General features: G+C 40.5%; 1 protein-coding gene across 2 annotated transcripts; it reads right to left on the minus strand.

The window, feature by feature from the left end:
- Positions 1-1,138: 1,138 nt before the first annotated feature.
- LOC129102262 (RNA polymerase II elongation factor ELL2-like) lies at positions 1,139-24,675 on the minus strand. Of its 2 annotated transcripts, none has more exons than XM_054612334.1 (12): positions 24,519-24,675; positions 23,829-23,876; positions 12,220-12,276; positions 10,998-11,161; positions 8,757-9,001; positions 7,252-7,376; positions 6,791-6,905; positions 5,639-6,122; positions 4,913-4,964; positions 4,016-4,187; positions 3,863-3,907; positions 1,139-3,555 (listed from the first exon to the last, which is right to left on the minus strand). In XM_054612334.1, the coding sequence occupies exons 1-12, from the start codon at positions 24,572-24,574 to the stop codon at positions 3,445-3,447; spliced, it is 1,674 nt and encodes a 557-aa protein (XP_054468309.1). In that variant the 5' UTR covers positions 24,575-24,675; the 3' UTR covers positions 1,139-3,444. The 2 variants fall into 2 exon arrangements, with proteins under 2 accessions (XP_054468309.1, XP_054468301.1); XM_054612326.1 differs by having other exon boundaries at positions 12,220-12,347.
- Between the last annotated feature and the right edge of the window lie 333 nt (positions 24,676-25,008).

Consider the following 25,008-nt stretch of genomic DNA (forward strand, 5'->3'; position numbering starts at 1 on the left):
CACACTAACGCTATCTAATTTCATGAACGGAAATAGGAGCTCACAGTGACCTTTGGTTAGCTGGGAATTAAAAAAAATATATATGTCACCTCGAAATATCCTTTACTTTCACGTCACGAGCCAGCGGCCTTACCTTAATTTGTCACACCGGCAAAGGTGCTAAGTGTATCACGGTCGTCATGACAACTGTTGCCCCGGGCATTCGGCCATGGAGGTCTGGTAGTAGAATAGGCCAATTTAGACCAATCAACACCTCTATTGATCTCACAAGATCAATTTTGCACAATTTGAGGCTTTGTTTTTTGATCTCACAGCCCTTAAAAGCAGTAGAATCAATAGTTAGTTGTTTTTATTTATTTATATATATATAGGTCTACAAAAGCTTGTAAAAAGCTATGGAGACAGGATTCAAATAGACATTTTGCAAGGGTACCATTCACTGATAAGTCACCTTTAGTCCATTTAAGTCCATAAAAGGTTCATGCATCATAACTAACGGTGTATTATTAGGTGATGGGACAATTGCTGTTGAATAATTCAAATTCATCAAGAAGAACAACTTCTGGGTTCCCAGTTTGTGAAAAATTCCTCTTGCCCATTAAAATATAACTTAATAACTTACATATTTTGGTTAAAGGATTTCTAATAATGCATCACTTTTGCAATTACAAAAGTTCATAATTGGGTTATACATGGATTTTAATCCAGATTCTCCAATTATAGAGCCTTCGAGATTAATCGAAGCGCTAGAAATACCTTGCTGTCAGATGACAGAATGGTTTATAACAGGTCCATTATACATTAATACATTATGCATTAACTTTTACTAAAGTCATTATTTCAAATTTAGAAACAAGACTTAAAGCAGTACCATCTTGTTTACAATGTTGAGTTTTATGCATTATTGCATGTTCTTTTGTGTCTATAACTGTATTTTTGGTCGTTTCAGGAACTTAATCAATATACCAGAAAAACATCATAGTGCAGTAGATTTGCAGATGACTAGACAGCTAAACAATATTGTGATTAAAGGGAAACATGAATTATATAATCAATTAATGATGCAGATTACCTGCATAGAAAATTCAGAGAGAAAGGCTCAAAACAAAATAAAATCACTTTGATGTTTTTATTCCTTTGAACTTTGCACAGCAAGAAAAGAGAAGGTATACATTTGTAAAAAGCAGTTCATAAAACATATATACTCTCTTCTCGGACGCTTTCCCTTCAGCAGGTATGAAGTACAAGAACAAAAAAGCCTTGTAAATATTCAGCTCCAGTCCAAAAAAAACCAACACTTTATGAACATTTTCTTGTAGCTTGTGATTAAGACAGATAAATAAAATTAATTTAGCGAATTTGGAAGAAATATTCTGTCTTCAAGACCAGTGATTCATTCATCCTACTCACATAACCCACAAATAATTATGGTCTCCATCAAACTCAATAATCCACAGATAATTATAGTCTTCGATCACCCACTTGACCCTATTAAACCTGTTCGCTCCCTGAAACCTTCTATTAATTACCACCTACTACATGATTGGGAAGGAGTATTTTAACAATGTTTTTTCTGTGCTTGAAATATAGCAGGAATCACTGTAGACAATCATCCAATCAAACGCCAACAGGAATATCAGCCGCCGTATAAACCAAAGTAGTATTCCAAATGATAAATACCTGACCATACATCTCAATGATGATTATGAAAAACAGAGTACCAGAAGAATTACAAATGCAACTGATGAATGAGCAATGCCGTCGTAGCCAATCAAACTGTGCATTAGACAGTTTTTTTAAACGACATTATGAAACATTTCCTTTAGAAAGTAATATTCAAAGTTGTGAGAAAGCCACTGTTGGCATTCATTTGAACAGAGAAATGGCTAAGACAGGTTTAAATGTTGCATCTAACTGTAATATAAGGCAGATAACAGATATGTGTTGATTATGACTCCTTGTTGATATTGGCAGTTTGAAGATTTTGTCCTATAAAAGTGTAATCTTAAGGCTTCCATGTCATTGACCGCGTGAAGAAAAACCACGAAGAACAATTACAATCTGCACGGATATTTAACTAGTCTGCTGTCACCTTTTTCAGACTGGGTTTAGTGCAACAAAAATGGGAAATGATTATTAACTGGAAACTGAAGGATATAAACCCTCCAGGCCAAAGTTCGAAATAGTACCACAACTTTTTTATGATAATCCCATTCACTCTCCACAACTGTGTCGGGTCAGACAGTGACATAACATGTTAGGCAAAACCTTTGATCTGCTCACAAATCTCCAATCCAGCTACATGGAACAAACAAACACTTTGATCTAACAAGACCTGACGCATCAAGCTGAGGAGACAGACAGCACAGAATAAAGGCAGATGGCTTAAAAATAAATACATCAGTAGTTCTAAGGAAGAAAAAAAAAAAGAGAGAAAGATGCTCCTTACCAGTGGGTTAGAATACTTTAAACTAGAATTAGGGCCCGATAAACAATGTCAGTAATGTCTTTGGGGAGGAAATCGTCCTTCTTCACCAAAGTATTGCAACAGCAATCGAGGCCAAGCATGTTGGTCCCTTTACCAGTCATTAAAAAAAAAAAAAAACAGGTCTGGAGAATAAATACTTTAAACACAAGTGCATTTGGGAGATAGCATCAACTAAGTCAAACCATTTGAATATTTTTTTTTTCCTCTCAATGGAATCAGCTGCTTTCCAAATGTTAGCAAGTATTTTAGGAATTTGAAAATGTAAGGACCATATGCTTCACTCATGAAACAAGCTAATCAGATGAATTCCGGTGGAAAGTACGAGCCCCGTACTGGCTGTATTGCAAAAAGATTCTCATTTTAATAAATTACTTGATATAAAACCTAAAAATATAATTTTATGCCGAGGAGTAAAAATGTTTCACTTGTTTCCTCTACAAAATCAACTTATTTTTGAAGAGTTTATTAAAAGTTAAGTCTCAATATCTTGATGCAAATGCAGCAATGGCTTAAAACTAGTCTTCCTTCAAGATAATCTCCTGAAACATTAAGGGGCAAGAGTAATTAACATACCATTTATATAATAAAACATGAAGGCTACACTTGAAATAAAATTACTTCCAACATTTCTGTTTTTTTGCACTGGGCTGCTTCAATTGAGTATCAATGTTGAGGCAACTTTGATATGGAATTGAAAATTTCACTGCATTTCTTTAAATCTATAAAATTGCCTAGAGCAATGTTTGACAACATGTGTCAAAAACAAAGTGAATAAGTAAAAGTCATATTTGCTACCTCTTACATGTTTCCATTAAAATGGCTTACACTGACACTGGTTTGAACAACCTCACAAAAACCATTAGGGCAATTGTTTGTAAATTGCCATGACAAACAATTTTGTTGCAAAGAAGAGTGTTCCTTATATAAAAAAAATCTGATAAAGGGGAGAGCCAATGCTATGAAGAAGCCTGAGAGACATCATAGTCTATGATGAGCTGTTTGATGTAGGATAGTTTCTCATGGAGATATTCGCAGCGTTTCTTCTCTTCCCGGTAGCCTGGGAACTTCTGCGGAGAGAAGAGAGAGAGTTTTTAAAGAAAGGTTTTCACACCAGTTGATATATTCCCTTATTCTCTACCAGTAAATAAATAGTTTGCCCCACAGCCAAGTGAAGGATAATATCTGAGGGTGAGATCTGATGAGAAATATCTTAACTGATGAGGAAGAGGTGGAATAAATCAAGCAAAATGCAGGGAAATTGCAGACTTCATTTAATACACTGATGTGATACGAAGCTACTGCATAAAAAAGAGACACCAATGTGACGAAGCAAATCCAACAAAATCACTTAAACCACTTAAATGTTTGACCTACCTTTCGATACTTGTTGTACTTTTCTTGTATTTGGTCTTCCATTATCTAAATGATACAAAACACAATCGATTATTTAAATGCATAATACTAATTGAGCTGCATAAAACTATACTATTGAAATGATTGCATGCATGCCTTGTGTCAGATCAGTACCTTGTATTCTTGTGTGCCAGGGGACAAGTTCTTGATCTTGGATCCTAACTGGACAAACATGTGAGTTATGGTGGCGATCCGGGAGTGGAGGTCTTTGTATTCATCATACTCTGCACAGAAATCCTCCTGGTACCTCGCACGTTGCTCCAAACTCATGATGGCGCCGTATGTTCTAAAAGAAGACACACAGACGATAACTTATATATAATAATGTTTTGTTTTCCTAAAAAGAAAGGCCATTTCCTCAAATGATCATTTCATGTAGTACCTCTTTAAGACACAAGATGGCAGCATAAACATACAGATAGGCTGTGCGTTCCAATTCACATACTACCATACTATGCCAGAAGATTCAGTATGTCTCAATACATAGGCAAATGCAGTTTGCTAAAAAATACCATGAAGTATTATTGTGTTCAGTCAAATTTTGCAGTATGCAAGCCAGCATGCTTTTCTGTCTTTTCTGTAAAAACAATCCATTGTGCTGCGGATATATGAGAAAGAGGGTCAAAGTTCAAAGGTGCAATATTATGATGAAGTCCCAATTAAATGCATACTATATGCAACAGTATGTCCTTTGTAAGGGTAACTGCATCAAACACTAAATAAAAAAATATGTGATTTGGAACACAGCTCAGGAGAAAAGATCCATGGGTGCACCCATTTATCACAACTGGAGACAACTCAAATGGAATGTTTCAGTAGAACCAGTTATGCATGTCAACAGTTGCAATAAATACAAAGTAAAGTCTGTCTACTATCTTGTAACAAGACCAATCACTGTAAGCTCTAGTAGCTGAAAAGAATCCGTAATGTGGAGTTAAAGATGGGATAGTTAAGATTGTGACTTTGCATGATGTGTACAACAAAATGATTTTAAAACATGTTCACACTCACAGCACATAATCCGGCTTCTCCTCAGAGGCCACAGCATTTGTGATGTCAAGATCTGGAATAAAAGCACAGGATAAAGAAAATGACATTAGCTCCAGTTGAGTCAGTACAGTTACTTACATGACACTTTGTCATTGTCTGAATGTTAAGTAATGTATTTTTGTTTTGCAAAACGCAGCATGAGGTGTGTGTGTGAGTCTCTGAGACTGGCTAAGAGCTTGTGGGTACCAGGAGACCTGTCAGCTTAGAGACGCAAAGCACTGCTCGGGCTGTTGTTGAGTCAATCAGCCACATAACACACGGAGGACCCAGGAGAATGGGCTCAAGGGAGCCAACACAGTCATGCTTATGAGATAATATGTATAAATGAACCAGTGGGCTCTGTCAGACAAACGGCTGCTCAGAGAGGGACATCACACACAATCGCAACTGGTCATCAGCTCACAGTCTGTGTGGTTAACATGGTATTTTGAAGGCAAGTATAGAGGAGAGACAACAGTGTTTTGGAGACGGGGCCACTGTCATAAAACAGATGTAATATTCAGACAAAAATAGACAGAGAAGCAATTAAGTGACATCTGCGAACTTGAGATTATCACGAAATATGAAATGTGGTTAAAATCTATCAACAACCCTCATCATCCCTGTTTTGGCCTTCAGGATTTGTGCTCAGATGGAATAAATGATAATATAAGTCATAAGAACAGTCTACGTAAAAAAGTGCCTTACTGTCAAGTTTGTCCAGGTTCTGCTTGAGATCAGGACTCGTCTCCAACCATTCACTGCCCTTGTTGTCTTTTAACCTCTCCCGCTCCTTGTCTTTGTGCTTTTTGGATTTCTTCTTCCTGTGCTGGCTGTTGGCGAGCTGCTGGTGAGCACAGTCAGAGTCACCCTGTGGTGGCTGGTGGCTGTTTACTTTGGGTTCTTGGTCTCTGCTCTCCGAGACGGGTGCGTCAGAGCTGCTAGACAGTTTGTGCATTAGAGGGAAGCCGTTGTGGCCCATTGGTAAGCCGTTTTGGTTACCACTATGGTTACTTGTCCGTTGAAACTCAGTCTTTGTGTTGAAACTGGGGTTGAGGGTAGGAGCTGCAATGTCGTGTCCTTTATTGTTCAAGAGTTCGTTTACTGAGGGCTGCTGTTGCAACTTCTGGTCCGCAGGTCTTTGTCTCTTAACGGCTAGCCTTTCCAGAGAGTCAAAAGGCACAGGACGTTTCTGGAAGGAAAAAAGACAGAAATGAACCTTAATGTTTCCCTACAAAACAACAGAAACAACCTGCAACCTAGCATGTGGAGCTGATGTCAAACTACTTACAAAATACCATTCAAAGCCTTTACTAGCTGACTTCACCTGTACGGTGTAAAAGTCAGCAGTCATCAAAATCCAACCAGCCAAAGAAAATCTATAATATATATACTTATATATACTTATTTACAAATACGTGCATTGAATACTTGAAATACTACAAACCGTGTCATGAAAAGTATTCATTTTTACTTCATGTATCACTGTGTACTATTGTGAAATGTTGAAGTTGATGTGACAATTATAAACATGGCTACACTAATCAATAAAGTGTCAGTATGCAGGACAGTATGGAGGAAAGCTTTGGTTTTTATCACCAAGGTGAGGGAGGGGGACAGTCAGAGAAAGAGATTTTTCGATAGAGGATGGATGGATGGCACTATTTCACTTTGAATATTCTTATTTTATTTTATTGTAAAATTATTTTTTAATTTCTATTTGTGTGCTCTTGATATGATGGTGAAATGTATACATTTTGTTTCTGTAAAAAACAATACATTTGTTTAAAAAAAACTAACAAACAAAAACCCAGATTGGTCACTTTAACACGTTTAAAGTTTACTAAAAATAAAATTTACCACTGCAGGATTTTTTGCTGGGCTGTGATGTAACGTCGTCTCCTCCGAGGTCTTCAGCACTGGCACATTTGCTTGAAGATTCCTTGATTGGTGGCCGATGTGTGGCTGCAACTTCCTGTTTAAAACAGAAAGAAAGAAAAAGACAATTCACAGGTTAGACAAAAAATATTACCAAAGATTCAACTTTAACTAGAGTCACTGCAGAGTTATTCAGATTAATAGGATAACTAATAAAATTGAGTATGATAAGGAAACATTTTCTTGGTTTCTTATTGTTGATTAGCACTTCAATCAGCACAAAACCTCCTAGACATATCGTAAAGTGAAGAGCCACTTGTATGTAAACTCAACACCCTCACAGAGGAATATTCAGTGTGCAGTGTGAGGTAGATTTAATTATCAGTTTGTTGTAATAGAAAGGATGTCCGGTCTGTTTGGTTCAGCTTGTGCCTCTGACCCACCTGGCCAGCAGCCTGCTGATCTGCTGCCTCTCCTCCTCGCTGTAGCCCGGCCAGTCCCTCTGCACATACTTGTAGAAGTCGTCCCTCAGCAGGTAGCTGCTGTCTTTGGGATTCACTTTTGCCACCTGAAATAAAATATACCATATGATGTTACTTAAAACTCCCATTTAAGTCTTCCATTTCTTTATTTAATTAAATTTCTTAAAAAAAATACATTTCAAATCCATTGCTTTGATATTATCTTAGATAATGTGAATAAATGTCCTGGAGTTTATGGCAAATGACCAGTGATCTGTCAGAATCCAGTCAGGAATAAAAAATATGCATGGGCCAGTTTACATTTTGATGGTCTGTGTAAAATAAAATTCACACTTGTAATACTCCAGCTTTTATTTCGTCCCAAATTTGTGTTATCAGGATAAATCGACCACCACATTTATAGAAACTATAGTAATGTAAAGTACTACGAGGAACTTTAATTTTGTGTGGACGAAAGCATTATGGTTTCAGAGCATGGATTTTACTGCAGAAGGGTCTCACAGTCTGCCCCGCTCAGTCCTGGTTCTCCCGTGCCTCCCTTCACTCCAGTGGGCCCACCAATATTGCCCATATTTGTAATAAGTGAGTGAAATATTAACACTGTCACTAACTGGAGTCCTGGACGTGCTAAAAGTGGCACATCCACATTCCTAAAAAGCGAAATCCTTTTTCTGAGCTTCTGGTCCCAAATGAGAGTCTCGGGCTTTAACCTCCTCTCTAATCTCATCAGACTGACTTTCTCAGAGGACATCTATCTTTCTGTGGCCGCCTGACAGAACGGCCCGCCCCACTGCAAACACAATCTCAGCAGAGACAATTACAGCACCGACCTAATTACACACATGCACGGACACGAAAACCACATGCAGGCACACACATCAACAAGCACAAGGGCATTAAATACTCAGACAGGCACACAAACACACACACACACACACACACACACACACACACACACACACACACACACACACACACACACACACACACACACACACACACACACACACACACACACACACACACACACACACACACCAATGCTGACAGTACAAACACACAAACATAATTTAAGAATTACGCAAAAATGTATACAGGGAAGTCACATGAAGTAAATGTTTAGAGCTCAAGTTTAATTAAAGCACAGCGGCCAAACTTCAGTATTCTTTTTTTTTTTATTGAAAGGCTGTTTTTAATGTTGCTAAATGCATTTTACAATGTGTTATGGGCTGGCTGTAATGCTGTAGTATTTATATACATAATACGCACATGCAGTGTGAAAATGTATAGGTTAACACTGGGCAACAGCGTCCACAATGTTTTTAAAGACATTTACAAGACCAGTTGGATTCCATACTTCATATAAATGTACAAAACCTCTATGAGCAGCCAATCTCCCATGCATGCAAGTGTTTATATACAGTACAATATGTGTATATATGTGCACACAAGTAATTCCTGCGTACCTCCTCCAGTGTAGAACCCAGCTCCGCCTTGTCCTTTAAGCCGGCTCTTTCTCTCTCCAGCCACAGCAGCAGCTCTGGTTTCCTGTAGGGTTTGAGAGCCAGGAGGTGGATGATGCGCTCCCTCAAGGGCTTCTGGGTCGGCGTGGCCATAGCGCCGTTCTTCTTGGTGTTTGAAGACTGCTTATGCAAGCTGCTGTCTGATGCAGACAGAGGAGCTGGCCTCTTGTGGAACTTGACACATTTACCTGAACACAAAAAAAAAGTAGATAGAGAGAACAAGATGTATAAGTGATACTGAATAATTCCTAAGTCGTGTTTTTATTGCATCGCCCCCAAACCCTAAACAATATCAGGAACTATTTGAAACTATTTGTTGCTATGCATTCTACATCCAAAACATTTCTTCACCTTTAAATGTATCTCAGTGAGTCACAAGATATCTAATCTTAGGAATTTGCTGACATTTAGAGAGACTTAAACTCAAGCTAATTGGAACTGATTTGTAAGCCCTGAGCAAGGAAACGCTACAACAGGACTTCAGTGTAATGTGTCATGCATTTCACATTTTTATCTAGGAGGTCAAACAAGAGCAGACAAGAGTTGAACAGAACTATATTTTACAGTTCTCACCATTGCTTTAACCTGTTAGACGTTTGAACATATTCTCTCTGGTTTTAACAACTGGTTGACTCTACTAATGGGGCAACATTCATTTAATATCCTCTACTAACCTTTAACTCTAGCTCACATGTACATGTTGCCCTGCAGCTTTTTGTCATCAGATGTAAACACCCCGTTGATCATTGCTTACATCTCTGCTGCAGACAGACGAGGCAGTGAAAGCTATCTCTCTGTGCTAATCCCATTACAGGTTAATCTGCTCTTTGAAGGTCAGAGTGGGGCAGAGCTACAGGAAAAGAACGCTTTTCACTCAACCACAAAAAGTATGTCCTGCCAAGTGATAATAACACTATGCATGACCATAACTCTACTAGCAGCCATTAATCCTGATAGAAATACACAGAAGTATGTGGTAATTATGGTGTGGGGTAATATGTACAGTGTTTATGAGCACCTCCTCAGGCTAAAAGGAAAAATGTAGAATGTAGAAAAATGACAGCAGTTATTAAATGTTTCCCTATGGCCATACATGTTGCTAATGGCCTGATGTTACACAATCGACACGGCCTAAATTTGGTCTGAACCACCCAGAGTTTCATCTTCCCTGGAGCTCCAGCACTGACACAGGGGTCCAGAATCAAGCCAAGAAGCATTACATAACAACGGCAAAGGTTGGGTAAGAGAGAAAGAAAGAGAAAGAGAGAAGGAAAGTAGCTTCCTGGTTCATGTTTCTTGTCACATCATTAATATTTTGCAAGATATAATTGATGATAAAGATCTGAGACACACCAAGTATTTGGCAAACGCTGCATGATATGTGTTATAAGACAAAATTGAAATGGTGCAGCGTCAAACTGTCCCCTGTGAATTTTTTGCGATTCAGTTTCGTGGCAAACCTCTAGGTAACCTTTTTTGATTTACAAGAGGCTTTTGCTATGTTTTGCAACAGTGAGACATTTCTGCACAAGAATTAAGTTGTTGCTAAAACAAATAACCATTTAGAGCCCTAAGGAGCTAATGTTTTATCTTCGTAAGCCAAGTTTAAGAGATACAATCCCCAACAAACTATGTTTCAACAGCAAAAACAGGAAGAACCTGGCTTTGAATCCTTGAATTGGCCTTCTACCTCTGAAATGACGGTTAAAAACAGATGCTGACTTTGACCATTTCAAAACTTCCATTTTGCCAACACTCTTTTCAAAGCCAGATGTAAAGATGGAACTAAGTAGGACTTAACAACAATCTGACAAACAAACATCATAAAATGCTACAAAATAAATCTAATAAAAGGAGAGTTAGCTTTGAGTCTCATTTCTATGACCTTAAATGCAGCCTGCACATCTGGTTTCATTACACATCAAAATAGGAAAATATCTGGTTTTCAGCTTCAAGCAATGAACACAGCATTATTTTCTCATGAGAGGCACATATCCCTTTTGCTTTTATTGGTGCTATTATATTTCTATTTTTGTTTTTATTTGACATCATTGAATCCACATTCAGTTTGTTGATCCCTCTCCAAGCTTGAAGCTGTTTGGCCTCTCCCCCATGAAAATCTGCAGATGTGTCATCCTATGATCCAGTGCTTTTGCTCCTTAGAGCCCTGTGGTCTATTCTTACTTGGATGTGTGGCTCCGGGTTTGATCTCAATGGCCGAGCGGCTCCAGCTGTCCTTCTCCACCTGAGACATCCTCTCACGGGTCATCTGGTAGGAGTCGTCGGTGGCGCACACTGTGATCTTGTCCTGGATGATGCCTTGACCTTCCAGCTGCTCACGGCCGTCACTGTGAAACAAAAACACAGAGCCATTGAACCGCAGGGCTTTCTGCCGGCAGTACAGTAAACACTGTAAAGACATAGGCCTATAAGCTATCTCAGGGCAGCATACCAACATGGACGCCATGCAGTATAAGTGGCTTTGTGGTGAGAGTTGGCTACGACAGGTCTATGGTTACTGTATGTTATGTCACACACTAGATATAGCTCTGCAGTCTGCTGCCTGTGAGAAAGCCAGATATACTGGTTCAAAGCAGGATAGAGCCTGTGGAAAACAACCAGCATTAGTTTGGCTCCTGCCAGCACACTTGCAAAGATCCACTTGGACAAAAGTTCGACTTGGACAAAAGTAAAAAAAGGTTTAATGCATGAACCTGGTTTGCATTAATGCGGTCAATAAATCAAGGATTTACTATGATGCCAAAGTCTTTTTTTTCATATTTAAAAAATAGGGACCTTTTCACCCTTATCCCATGTTTATTTTATTAAAACAATACTAAACAGGACTGACCAGTGATGATTTATCCTCTTCATCCTCTAAATATCAAACTAATGTGAAGGCAGAGAGAGCAGGATCTCGTTTGTCTTGGCTCCAGCAGCTGACTGGAGCCACGACGACTTTGAGTTCAGACCACAGTTAACCATCTGGCAGCAGGAGGCAGCAACAGAGTATAACTCTCAGTTTCCAGGCATATCCACTCCATAAACAAGGCATCGCAGGTCTCGGTAATGAGGGGGTCAGCCCAGAAGTATACAGGACATTTAAATTGCCCCATCCTGTGTTATACAAGCAGAGAGCTAACTGTCTCTCGCGATGCCCTCAGAGACGTTTGCACACAGAGAGCGGAAAGACCGACGACCTATGAAGATGACAGCAAGGTACCGCCTGATCAGATCAAACCAAACACATGCATCTAAAATTGTTGTAACTGATAGATCTGCAGCCTAAGACAGGATTGTGAATGAGGATAGAAGAAGGGTAATGTTTTCAGAAAGAATTAATTAAACTTTAATGAATGAACATACAGTAGGTGAAACAACAACGTTCACTTGATTAACTCCATACCTTGAAACATATTGATGGATGCAGTCGAAGCTGGCTTGAGGTTGGTCTTTGCTGTCGCTGGATAAGTAGAAGGAAAAGACGCGAAGAGCAGAAGGTGACTCTGGTGTGGGAGCTGGGATCTTGATGTACTAAGCAGAAGAACAGAAAAAAAAAATCAGATTTTACCTAAAAAACATACAGGCAGATGTTTGGCAAAATGTTGTATTAGCGAAAAAACAAATACAGTCACCCGTATGCCAGGTTTTCTTTTCTGTTTTTATAAGGCTTTTGTCTGTATAAACATGTTTAGTGTGTACGTGTCCATAATAACACATGACTGAATAGAATAATACCGACCACTTATTCAAACCTGGCAGTGTTTTCTTAAGACCTCTCAAGTTCATGCATCTTCGGTTATCTTTCAAACTGTCAGTATATTTAAGGGAAAGCAATTATCTACTCAGCAGGATTTCAGAGACAAACTCTGCTGCCAAATGCATTTTAGCCAAGAGCACAGAGCCATCCAAATGCAAGGTTTATGCAATCAACATAAATCAATCAATTTTTATTTTTTTTACAACTAAAACAGCCCACAGCAAAGACAAGACACTGACATATGTAGCTAAAAGCTCCTAAATAAATAGTTCATCCTAAGATAACACTTGGTCTAAAAGCCTGCTAGTATCTACTAGATGCTGCACTGTTAAATGGAACAAACTGACATACCAGAAGTGCAGCTAACAATAAACACACAGCTTGTAAAACAAAAAAGGTAACATGGCCATTGAAATTTAACAGATTCTCTTGGGAGCATGAATGTACTCAACAATTGTAATGGCAGTAAGCCCAGTAGATCATTGGATATATTGTGTGCCGATCACATGGAAAAAGCTCATTCGTTTCAAAAAAGGACAGGATTGAATCTGACAATCACATTTAGATATTCCTTTGGTGGAAAATTTGGTCTGATGATAGCACAATATGAAACATCTGGGGTTCACTGAAACATTGAAGTCGTTCTACCGAGGCAAGTGAATATCCACAGAAAAATCCATGAGCATTATGACACAAGAAAAAAATCAGTCCAGTATGTTGGAAAAAGCGTACTGAATACAGATGACATGCATTCAAGTCTTCCTTCAGAGTACTTGAAGAAAGTACACGCATGACCTGATAATTGTCACTGGAAACAATCTGTGAGATAATGAGAACTTGTTGACATGTAGTACAGCAGTTGGACTACAAAGTACTTCGTTCACAATGGATGATCTGTGAAGAAATGTTACAATAAAATTAAATGTCATATATGCCTTTGGGAAACTAAAGGCGATCCACCACTTGCACATCTTGTTTTCATCGCATCTAAACGCAGACTTGCATGTGCAAATGAGTAACACACACACACGCACACACACAGGATCTAGAGTGAGACTTTGTGCCGCTCTGTAACTTTAAATAAATCTCCTTGGGTAAACAGTGTTTTTAAGAGTCCGCTCCACTGAGGCGTCCATGAGATCTCCTGGCAGACTCAGTGGAGCGCAGCAGGGCCAAAGCTGCAACCTCCAGGGCAGACAAATGCACACATGAACACACACGCACACACATATAATAACAGATCAGGAAAAATGAGGATATATATATATAAAAATAAAAAATAAAGAATCTACACTGACTTGACCACTGAAAAAAAGATGTAATTGCACGTTTGTGGGAGCAAAATTCTGAAATACTTCTCTACTTCACTGGTATTTTCATTTAGCTTTATGGGAAAATTTTCAGCACTACACTACAGAGGCACTTTGAGGGGGCACATGAGTGAGAGTAAGAGAGTAAGAGAGAAATGGCAACAGAGAAAGACTCCAGCTAGTCAGGAAACTTCAGTGAATATAGTGCGTTAAACCTCAGAGTGAACGGTCTGTGTGCAGAGGAGATCCACACCGTCATCACAAGTATTCTTCACTGCCTCCTAACTGCTGCGACGAGGTCAGCAGTTACCCAGCAATCCCTTTCTTCACACTGCAGGCAGCTGTGCTATCTTTTTTGGGGGGGCTGGGAAGCAGCTTTAAGCGTAAAGTTATCCTGGGGGATTTCCTCCACTTTCTCCTGCTGTGTCCCTCTGCTCCCACATGATACCAAGCCACTCAGTCAACCATGTCCACCTGTGTGTGTGTGTGTGTGTGTGTGTGTGTGTGTGTGTGTGTGTGTGTGTGTGTGTGTGTGTGTGTGTGTGTGTGTGTGTGTGTGTGATGATGGCATCCACATGAGCTAGAGGGGTAGACTGTATGTCCTGAAATTTATGGTATACAGTTCATGTTTGAATATTCAACATTGAACAGTAAAAGTTTTTTTAAATGCAATGCAGTTTAAAATGTATATTTATGCCAGGTACAGTGTAATATAAAACCACTTTATGATACCTGCGCAGTACCACGCAGCATGTAGAGAAAGTAAGCGACTATCTGGTGAACAAAGCCAAACATTTAACAACTTAAGACAGAAAGTAATTATTGGATTAACATTTAGATGAACATAAACACCAAATGAAAGCGTATGGTTCTCTTTGTCCAGTGAATGTGTGAATTTGCAAGTTTGCTAGCACATTCGTCACATTAAATATGTTGTTGTTGTGTTTATAGCTTTTTCCTGCTGCCCCAAAATAGCAACAAAAATAACAGCAGGTTTAAGGACAACTTACACTAAAATATTCCTCATACTCATCATGTTTTTATTTTTTTTACTAAAAGTAGCAAGAATCCTCATGCTGCTTTTAAGAAAGTTTGTTTTAATGTGTGTGCACAATGCTCGATGTCCAAATCAAGAGGCAATTAAAGTTTATTTTTAAAGATTTGGTTTGCCAAATTTGCATTAGATTTAATGTTTAACTTCACATGTTGCAAATTGGTTATCATTTAAATAATTTTAAAAGGCTGTGACCTCAATCTGAACTAACAAGTTAGTGAATGCTGTGCGGCCCACATTAAGCAGGGTGGCCTTTTGCTCTTGTGTTGTCCTTAAAAGTCCCATCAGATGTTTTGATGAAAGTGTGCAACAAAACAACACAGACGTTGGCTTTCCTCTCTTATCAGCACGCTGCACATGTCTTTACACGCAGGCTTTCACCACAGGAATTCATACTCACTATATACAGCTGAGCTCTGATAGCACTGAGAGATACAGACCAGCTTGCTTGTAGCATGTGTGACATTAGTTATGATCGAATTAGTTCCAGATTATGTAATATATGCCTGTGTATCCCATCAATGGTACACACTCAAATGCTTAGGGCTAATGTCTCACTGTTTGTAAGAGACTGAGGTTAAAAAGAAAATATGTGATCACAGTAGAGAGCAAGTCGAAGGAGTCATTTCTCACCATGAGACAGTTTTGTTAACATTTCACAAATGATAAAAGCACTTAATGACCACTTAGCCACATTAACTACATAGTAATGAAATAAAATGCAGGTTATAGTCATTTATAAAGCACACATGCCAAACCATCACTCACTCCAGCTTCTGAATGTGATCATTTATTGCTGTTTTTAAGGTTTATATCTTTTTTAATTGATTGTATCACTTTTGGGGCTTTTGGTCAAACAAGCAATTTGAAAAATATCTTCCAACTACCTACAATTATGATAATCGTTAGTTGCAGCTCTTATCGCTCCAAAAAAATGAGGAGAAACAGCGTTAAGGCTAAGGTTAGTGTCTTTTTGGCTGTTGTATTGAGAAAGTACAATTTACTAAATGAAAGATTCACTGTCCACCTAGCAAATGCTGCTCATGTGGATTGATTGATTGAAACAGCCCAGACCGATGGGAAAGAGCCTTGTTGCTTGTTTGAATTCCACTTTCAGTGAAATCCAGCGTTCAAGTGTGAGCAAGTATTGGGATAGTTGAAAGGTTAAGTATGGCTGAGTGCCAATGGGAGCCAATTGTAAGATTTAGGAAGTCAACGCAGTTGAAAGTTTTTGTCAGAGCGGGAAATCCTGTGAGTTCACACATCCTTATTTGAGGATGCCGGTAAGAGCTGCAGAGGTAAAGCCCTTCTAGGTAAAAATGAAATGTTTAAAATAAGTTTTATATTAATTCCATTTTGATACAAAGCCTGTATCAATCAGGGAGGAGATCATCCTCCAATCTTCCTCCACAGTAACATCAATTAATAATGTATGGACTCTGTGTTCACTGGATTGTGCTGTGTGCCGTCACAGGATTTCAGCTGTAGCAAATGCCCAGTCATGCATCGCTCCCAGGAGCACTGACTGGCATTAATCCAGTGGTGGCTGCTCGTATGACCTCTGGGGGCCCGACTAAAAGACCCCCACTATGCAAACTACAACAAGTACTCTCGCTCCCAGACGCTGGGGCCCGCATCAGTGCCTGGTGCATTCTACTGAGAGGCACACATGGCAATTCAAACACAGAGAGAAGCTCTCACAAAAGGACTTAAAAGAATTCAACTGACCATGAATAATGAAATATTTATTGTCTTCCTTTCAAGAGAAATATTCAGGGAATCCTGATCTTTGGGATGCTTGAATGAAGCAAAAGAAAACTAAAGCAACAAAAGAAGCACTAATAAAGTTACCAAGGTGGAAAACACACTCGCTGGCAAAGGATCCATGCATAAGTAGTGAATATAAGTATTGCCCTACACTTGGGAGTGACTTACGACCTCAGTTATCCTCAGTGACCCTGAAAGGCCAAAGGGCAAAGAGGCGTACCTAGAGAAGTGTGTTTCAACATATAATACATTCTTTGAACAAAAATCATGGCCCCTGGTGCCGACTAGCTTCACATACTCAACCCCAGACACTCCAGTCTTAACCCAAAACCTGCCTCTGTCTCTCTTAACATTCCCCATTGTTATTATAATAAGGATAACTAGGACAGTCTCCCCCAGACTGATCTTGTCTTAATTTTCTCCTCTGCCTTCGTCAGCCAAAAAAAAAGTGAAAGTGAAAACTTTCTCATTTTTGTTCTGTGCCATCAATCTCTTTGAAGGTATTACTTTTGGCGTACGCCTGTGAGTCCATCTGCTTTCTCCGTCTGCAAGCTTCACAACTTTTTGCTACAATTCAGCTGTTTAGTTGTTTATGTCGGTCTGACAGACTCCTTTCAAGTTTTAGAATTTTAGAGCACAGGAAAATTATCTGAAGGCTTATTCTTTATGCACATACAAATTCAAGCAAATCAATCATTTATGTTATGAGATGTCGCGGTTTCAAATGTTGGTGGGAATCAATCAAATGGCAATCAAACTCCAATTAGCCAAATTAAGTTAAGTCTATACTGACTAAACAGGACACTGCCTCTATTTCACACAGTTATATTAACCATGTTGGAAAAGAGCAACAAATGTGAAGAGAATTCAACTTTTCACCCCACCAGCTTACGCAAGAGAGCGTTGCAGCTGTTTAAGGTCTGGTGAGTCGTTACCTGCAGTTCTGAAAGGCACCTCTGCGCAAAAAACAGAAATACTAGTATGTACATTGCCGTCTATGATTGTGTGTTTACACATTCTGCAATTGTGCGCCTGCATGTGGGTGTGTGTGTCTGTGCATTTCTAAAATACGTCTGTGGTATTCATGTCCCTTCACATGAACACAACATAATAATGCAATCTTTTTTAAGATGAAGATAATTTAAGGAAAATGTTTTTATCTTAATCATTGGACACATAAAATGTAGTGGCTCCATTTTTCCCTGACCCCCCCCCCCCAAAAAAAAAAACAACAACTCAGGTTGACCCTGGTTTTATGAAGATATAAAAAGAGAAAAGAGGGAAACTCTAAACCCTTACTAGTAACTACTTCTCTGCCTCACTCTAATCTCTGTGACGTCTAATACAAGCACTAGAAAGCAACTTCAATGTACTACAAGACTGACAAACAATCACTTTATTGGGTCGTCCTATAACCACAGGGTTGGCTGTTCGATCCCTGGCTCCAAGCATCCGCATGTTAAAGTGTCCATGAGAAAGAAACTGAACCCCAAGTTAACAGCAACCCTGTGCTCCTAAATGCTTAGGGTGGGTTAAATACAGAGGTCAAATGACATGTATGTACCTGTGTGTATGTGACTGTTGTCATACAAGTTAATAAGAGTTAATGGTTAACTTGGTTATGGTAACATCAATTTGAAAACCTTGTTTCAAAGATATGTTTACTGTCAGTTACAATGATTAGAGTATTCCCTCAATATGGTTAATTTTAATGATTAGTTTGCATAAACACACACTAATGCTGCATTTTGGCTGCATGGAATGGCACGACTCGTCTCGCGTGGAAGATGATGTCAGGGTAAATTCATGTGACGTTGCTATGACAATCAGCTATGAGTCACATTAAGGGGGTACTATATGCAGTAGAAAGTGAAATCGAGAGAAACAGGTGGTATCAAAACAGCAGAGCAGAAACATGTAGTGGAAATATGTTAAACTGAGAGCAGACAAGTCTTTACAATTAGTTTTAAACACCATTTCACATGACTTATATTCTTATTATTATGATAGTACTCTTGTAAAATGTTTCTCCTCTGGTCTTTGTGTTTTTAATTTTCTTATCACTGCTTTACACAAGCCTGCTGAGTTAACTGACTGATAATTACTTACTGTGGTCTATAATCACAAGACTTCTCCAGTGATCTGCATCAGAGTAACACAGAAAACCACACTGCTATTTAAAAAATCAGCAGCTTAAGTTTTAAGCAATAAAAGTAAAGACAGTCAGTATGTGTGGCGACAGTATTTTAATGAGTTCACTCTCGACTGTCATAAAAGACGCAGGACGGGAGAGGCTCATTTTCCTGTCTTTATCAAACTATAAAGTCGATTGAACAAAAACTGTGAGAGACTGCTGTCGGTGCACAGGGCTTATGTTTCCTGCTAGCTTCTGGTTGAATGTGGGGTCTGGGTGTAGATCTCATGCAGGCTATTGTTTCCACATCCTCTGCAGTCTGAGTAATGGCCCTCTGAAAACAGGCCGTCTTTTGTTCTGGCCTCCTCGGCTCCAGAGTGGGATGCCATGGCACTGCTTCCCCTTTCTGGTTGATAGGAGGAGAGGGAGGAGGAGGTGCATGAGGAGGAGGAGGAGGAGGAGGGAGTGAAACCTGTCGCCAACACCGCTGTCTGTTATCAGCAGGAGGCAAGTCACTCTGCTGGGTCCGCTGCTAATGCAAACCTTGTGCATGTGTATGTACGTGTGTGTGTGTGTGTGTGTGTGTGTGTGTGTGTGTGTGTGTGTGTGTGTGTGTGTGTGTGTGTGTGTGTGTGTGTGTGTGTGTGTGTGTGTGTGTGTGTTAATCCAGCGTGAGCAAAGAGAGGCTCAGCTCCAGCTCCTCTCACCAGGGTGTAATCAGCATTACTGCCACTCATAAAGCTGAGGAGGAAGAAAGGCCAAAGTGTAGCCATCAGCCAAAAATCTCCACCACTGGCTAAGAGACACACAAGGACAGACACAGACGCATACATACGCTCAGACAGCCAGCCAGCCAGCCAGCCAGCCAGCCAGCCAGCCAGCCAGCCAGCCAGCCAGCCAGCCAGCCAGCCAGCCAGCCAGCCACCACCCTCATCCACACTAAACACAACTTCTCATCATCTCATCACAAACAAAAGAGACGAATCGTTCCCAGGGCCACAAGTTGACACATGCCATTTAAGAAGAGTCCCCTCCCCAATAGGAGGACGGCCGTACAAAACACAATGTGTGTCTGTGTCTCTCCAGCTGAGTGGAGGAGCAAAGGACGGGGGGGGGGGGCAGCAGAAGAGAAGGACATACAAAGAGAGAAACTAGAGATTTTGCGTGCTTTCGTGTGTGTGTTTATGATCCCACAGTCCATCAGTCAACGCTTGGAGCTACGCAGTGTCTTCTCCCTTGCCGAGTTCCACATGCTGGCACTGGGTGATTAATGTGGCTGCCTTTAGTGGGAAACAGTGCATGTAATCAAGCCCCAGCCTGTAATCGCCTTCCATTCCTTTTCATTTGAAATTTCACAGAGGGACAGAGCTACTGCCAGGGCTGCAAGCTCCAGTATTTTGGGGGAGAGGAGGTCGGGCATAAATGAGGAGGCGGGCGAAAGGAAGGGTGCTGTGCCATGAGCATCCCCCGAGGTCCCCCTCCCCTCCAATGCCAAGAACGATAAGTCTCTGGCAGGTGCCACAGGGCCAAACACGTCAACAAATTGTGGGTCACTGTTTTTGACAAAAGCGCCTCCTTCTCACCTCCCCGAGCAAGGTGGGTTCTTCCAGAGAACGCTATGTTTTCACACATACAGGGCTGTACCATGACACACGTGTGTGTGTGTGTGTGTGTGTGGGGGGGGGGGGATGACAAGTGGCCTTTTATGCCTCATTAGCTCACAGTGTCACAGGACACCTTCCTCAGCGAGCCAAGATGTGCTCCATGTCTTCAAGCTGCTCAATCGGACAGAGAGCACATTTTTCTAGAGCCGCCACTGCTGGATCTCTGAGGGGCCGCTTGTCCCTGCCCTGCACTCACACGTTTGCTAAATAAATATGTAATCCGGCCAGTGCACAAGATTTCCATTCTTGGCTTTTTATAGAAAGTAGCAAGCTAGAACCACCAGTGTTTAAAAACATCATAATCACTCAACAATCCCCCCCTTTGTGGGCACACACACCGATTAACGTGATCTGAGAGAAAACAACTGCCGTGAAAGCTCTTTAGCAATGTTCCAAAAAAAAAAAGTTTGCCTACATACTTAATTGCCCTACATTTTATCCATGTGTTAAGTACCTTGATTTTAAGTGTCAAGATGATTTATGCATAGAGAAGCTTTTTTTACAGAGCATTATATTGCGGTAATGTAGATAATCGTCCAATTTATATACCTATGTCTTAGACAATTTAAAGCCTACTGCAAAGGAAATAAAAGTATGTCAGATGTCAGATTCAAGTCTCGACTTCAAACTTTGGTCATGGGTAAGTAACTGGATGTTTTATGATGGAACATGTTTGTAGTGCTCTCCATTTTAGTCTCCACTCCATTAGATCCACAGCAGGGGAAGTTTCTATTATGTTGGGCACAAACAAACCCTGAAGGCAGGCCACAACACATCTGGGCTGACTGTAGTCGATTCAATTTGGGTGATCCAAAGAGGTTGACAACACACAGCCTGCATTCCCCCGCTCATTGTTATTCAAATCAGAGGAGACAGCACACAATCAGAGGGGGACTCTGGGGATCTCAGCATAGACAGCTTAAACACACATAAAAAAAAAATACACTCAAATGCAGACACTCATAGAAAAAGCAAGTGCCAGAGATTCCCTCTCTCTTTCTCACACACACACAGAGAGAGAGAGAGAGAGAGAGAGAGAGAGAGAGAGAGAGAGAGAGAGAGAGAGAGAGTCCTTGGGGGGATCCACTCCAGGCCTGCCAGGCAAAAATACTGCTGCACAATGGGCAGAGGAGGCAGGACAGGAAAAGGGAGGTGGGACATGAATAAATCATGCCTTTAGACACACACACACACACACACACACACACACACACACACACACACACACACACACACACACACACACACACACACACACACACACACACACACACACACACACACACACTTAAAAACAACCTGCCACACCCACGCGATAGCAAACGAATGCACACATTTAACGCATAAAAATGCATGCATACGTGCACAGCATGCAGTGGCGTCAGTCACACACACCAATTTGGCATATAAGGTGCTCTCTCTCTCTCTCTCTCTCTCTCTCTCTATTTCAATACACACATAGTCTACACACAAAAAAAAAAAAAAAAAAGTGGGACTCCAACCTGGGAAGGGGCCAGGAAAAATTAGCAGGGCAGAGTTCATGTCATCTGCGTAGCTATTACTGCAGCAAAACTGTGCCAGCGCTACACACACACACACACTCCCACTTACTAAAAAACACACATTTGTGAACGCCTGAGTCAGACAGACACGGAAAGCTAATGCAAATTGAAGTCATGATGCCTCACGCTGTAATCAGGAGCATTATGCCTACTGTAATTACCTCTAAACATTCATTTGGCTAATAACTTTAGCTCTTAGTGCCACATACAGGGAGCGGTGTGAAATTCCCTGCAATCCCCTCAGCCATCACGGTGACAGCAGCAGGAAAACCTCACATAAAAGGCCTCCGGTCTCCAAACATGTTTCAATGCAGTTTCTGAGACAGCACTGTGTTATATTTGATCTCACTAGCTCACTAGTCTCGTCCTTGTCGAAAACCACATAACCAATGCAATCTGTTTAATGTTTGCATGGGGTGCAGGACAATGCCAGTAAACTGCATGCTAAGTAAACTCGATTGATGTGTGTCAATTCAAAACCACTTCTTTGTACAGGTACATTAGTTCCTCTGATAAAATGGCTCTGGATCCAATCAAAAAGCCATGTTTTAAGGCTGAATACTTCTCGGCACAAACTGTGAAGCTGTGGAATGGATTTGCAGCTTTTCCCCTAATTTAAAGCCACACATATTCCTGTCAAGGCCTCGTGCCTTTGCAGATGGGATCTACAGAGCCAGAAAAAAAAACACGAAAAAAACAGCAGCTGACCCAACTGACCTTTCACCTCCAACACCCCGAGCAGGGAAAGATTCTTAGGCAGAATCTTGGCAGATTGTGCAGGAGCTTGTGTCGAGACTCTATAGAAACTACCTGGATTAAATTAGAAAGCCCAACCCACCAGATCATAATAATATTAATAATAATGGTGGACTAAAATGTACCTCAGTGCATCAAGTTCAGCCAAAGTAGGAGCAACACACACTCCAAAACCACGCACACATTTACAGGTTTATTCCAGTCTGTTTACCACACAAGCCCCCCTCACAAAACTCACCACCACTCAGCTCATCTTGTCGTGACAGGACGGGGGGGTTGTAACTCTTTACAATCAGCCCATGCAATTAGAATTGACTTAAAAGTTAAGTATTCCCCAAGGACACAGCTGCTCCTGACTTTAGTCAAAACACACATAGTTCAGGCTAGAAACTGCAGATTATGGTTCGGTTTCAAGAGCACGAGAGCATTACTGGCGAATACACACTCATGTAAAAATGTATTTCCCCAAATGAGAACAATGTGGTGCAGAATTTTTATCTCACTGAAGAGTCATATCATTTGACTTACGATAACTCCATTCTCTACTGCAGACTCTGACTCTGTCAGTGTGTGCGCACACTTCCCCCTCACCCGTCCTTTTCTCAGCGCCGCTCACTGACCTAACAAAGCCTCTCCACAGTCACCAGTCTGACCCAGTAACCTGCATGCCTCCTATCTGCCGGAGCCGTCCAGCTATAAGCTCCCATCTGAGCGCTCCCACTAATGCAGTATGGTGGGACGGGAGAGTCAACAGCCAGGGGTGACGAACAAAAGCTTCTTTGAGTGTGTAGAATATAAGAAATGTTTTTGTTGGCATACGCTCTTGCTTTAACTTAATGCCACGGTTATATGTGGCCTTCTTAACAAAACCATCCATTTAAACATCTGAGCTAAGGGTTTGGTGTATGCTGATGAATATCCCTTGGTTTAAAAAAGCTAGATTGGATTTAACAAGATAACACTTACTGCGCATAATGAGCTAAACTTATAAAACAGTAACACACTTACCCCTTGGTTTCCTTTGAAGCAAATCGATGGCTCACTTGGTAAAGAGATCTGAGTTGAGAGAAAGACAGAAGAATGAATTGTGACTTAGTGGCACGCATTAACAGAGCTCTGTGTTCTTAATTAGTCCAGACAACAACAAAAATGATGCTGTGATGTGTTTACATGTGTGTTACACAATCAATACACAGTCAAAATGTTATTGGTATCCACTGGAGCTAATTACGAGCCTGGCCTACTTGTCAATTAACTTGGCAGACTGCAGGCTCTCTGCTTTACTTTGAAGCACAGGGGAAGGCTTCCCAGCAAACAGCTGACGGGCTCGTCTTTCCCGTCAGTCACAGGGTTCAGTCCTGGTATGCTCCTCAGCCATGGAGCCAATTGATTCAGAGGTGACTATAAACTAGTTGGATCGACTCTCATTAATTAATTTATTTATTTATTTATTTATAGCCTACAAAACAAAATAAATAGAAAAAGCTATTTATATATAGAAAAAAAAAGTAATTCTACAAAAAAAAAAATCGACACTGAGACACAACTTTGAACACACAAATAAGATCAAGCGACAACTTTTAACAAGAGTAAAATTCATCTCCAAACACACACGCGCATACACACACACACACACGCACACACACACGCACACACACACGCACGCACACACACACTAACACCCGAGGATTAAGGTACCTTGAGTTTTTGGTAAGCCTCCAGCGCTCTGATGGCCGTGTCCGTGAGCTTGACATGGTACAGCGTCCTGTTGGGGCTGTTTTTGTTGTTTTTCCCACAGGAGAGCCCGTAGTGGTGCTCCTGCCTGAGCGAAGCCATCGCTGGCTTTTCTCTCTGCCCCGCAATTAAAGCTGCTTTCCTCTCTCGGCTCAACACTCTCCCTGATACGTCACGGGGTGGGCGGAGCCACGACGGCACAGAAACAGCACAGCACAGCACAGCAGACTGGACAGTGCATTTATACATGACATTTACTGGCAATGTATAATTTTAAGAATAATTTATTTCATTAGAAAAATCTGAAAAAATACATTTATTATTTATTCAGGCGATCTCCGTATTTGTTTCTTGTTTTGTCCCTTGATAAATCATTTGTAGGATTATTTTATAGGATTTAATCTTGCAAACAATGTGTCAAATCACAATATATTATGTGAAAGGGCTGATGACA

This window comes from Anoplopoma fimbria, chromosome 2 (genome assembly GCF_027596085.1).
Source record: "Anoplopoma fimbria isolate UVic2021 breed Golden Eagle Sablefish chromosome 2, Afim_UVic_2022, whole genome shotgun sequence".
In the NCBI taxonomy this organism is placed as follows: Eukaryota; Metazoa; Chordata; class Actinopteri; order Perciformes; family Anoplopomatidae; genus Anoplopoma; species Anoplopoma fimbria.

Coding starts and splice junctions, on each gene's coding strand:
- LOC129102262 (XM_054612326.1), bottom strand. CDS start 24,656: ATGGCTTCGCTCAGGCAGGAGCACCACTACGGGCTCTCCTGTGGGAAA. Junction 7,377..8,756: donor TGGGTTCTACACTGGAGGAG/GTACGCAGGAAT, acceptor ATTTTATTTCAG/GTGGCAAAAGTGAATCCCAA. Junction 3,908..4,015: donor CTGGCACACAAGAATACAAG/GTACTGATCTGA, acceptor TGTATCATTTAG/ATAATGGAAGACCAAATACA.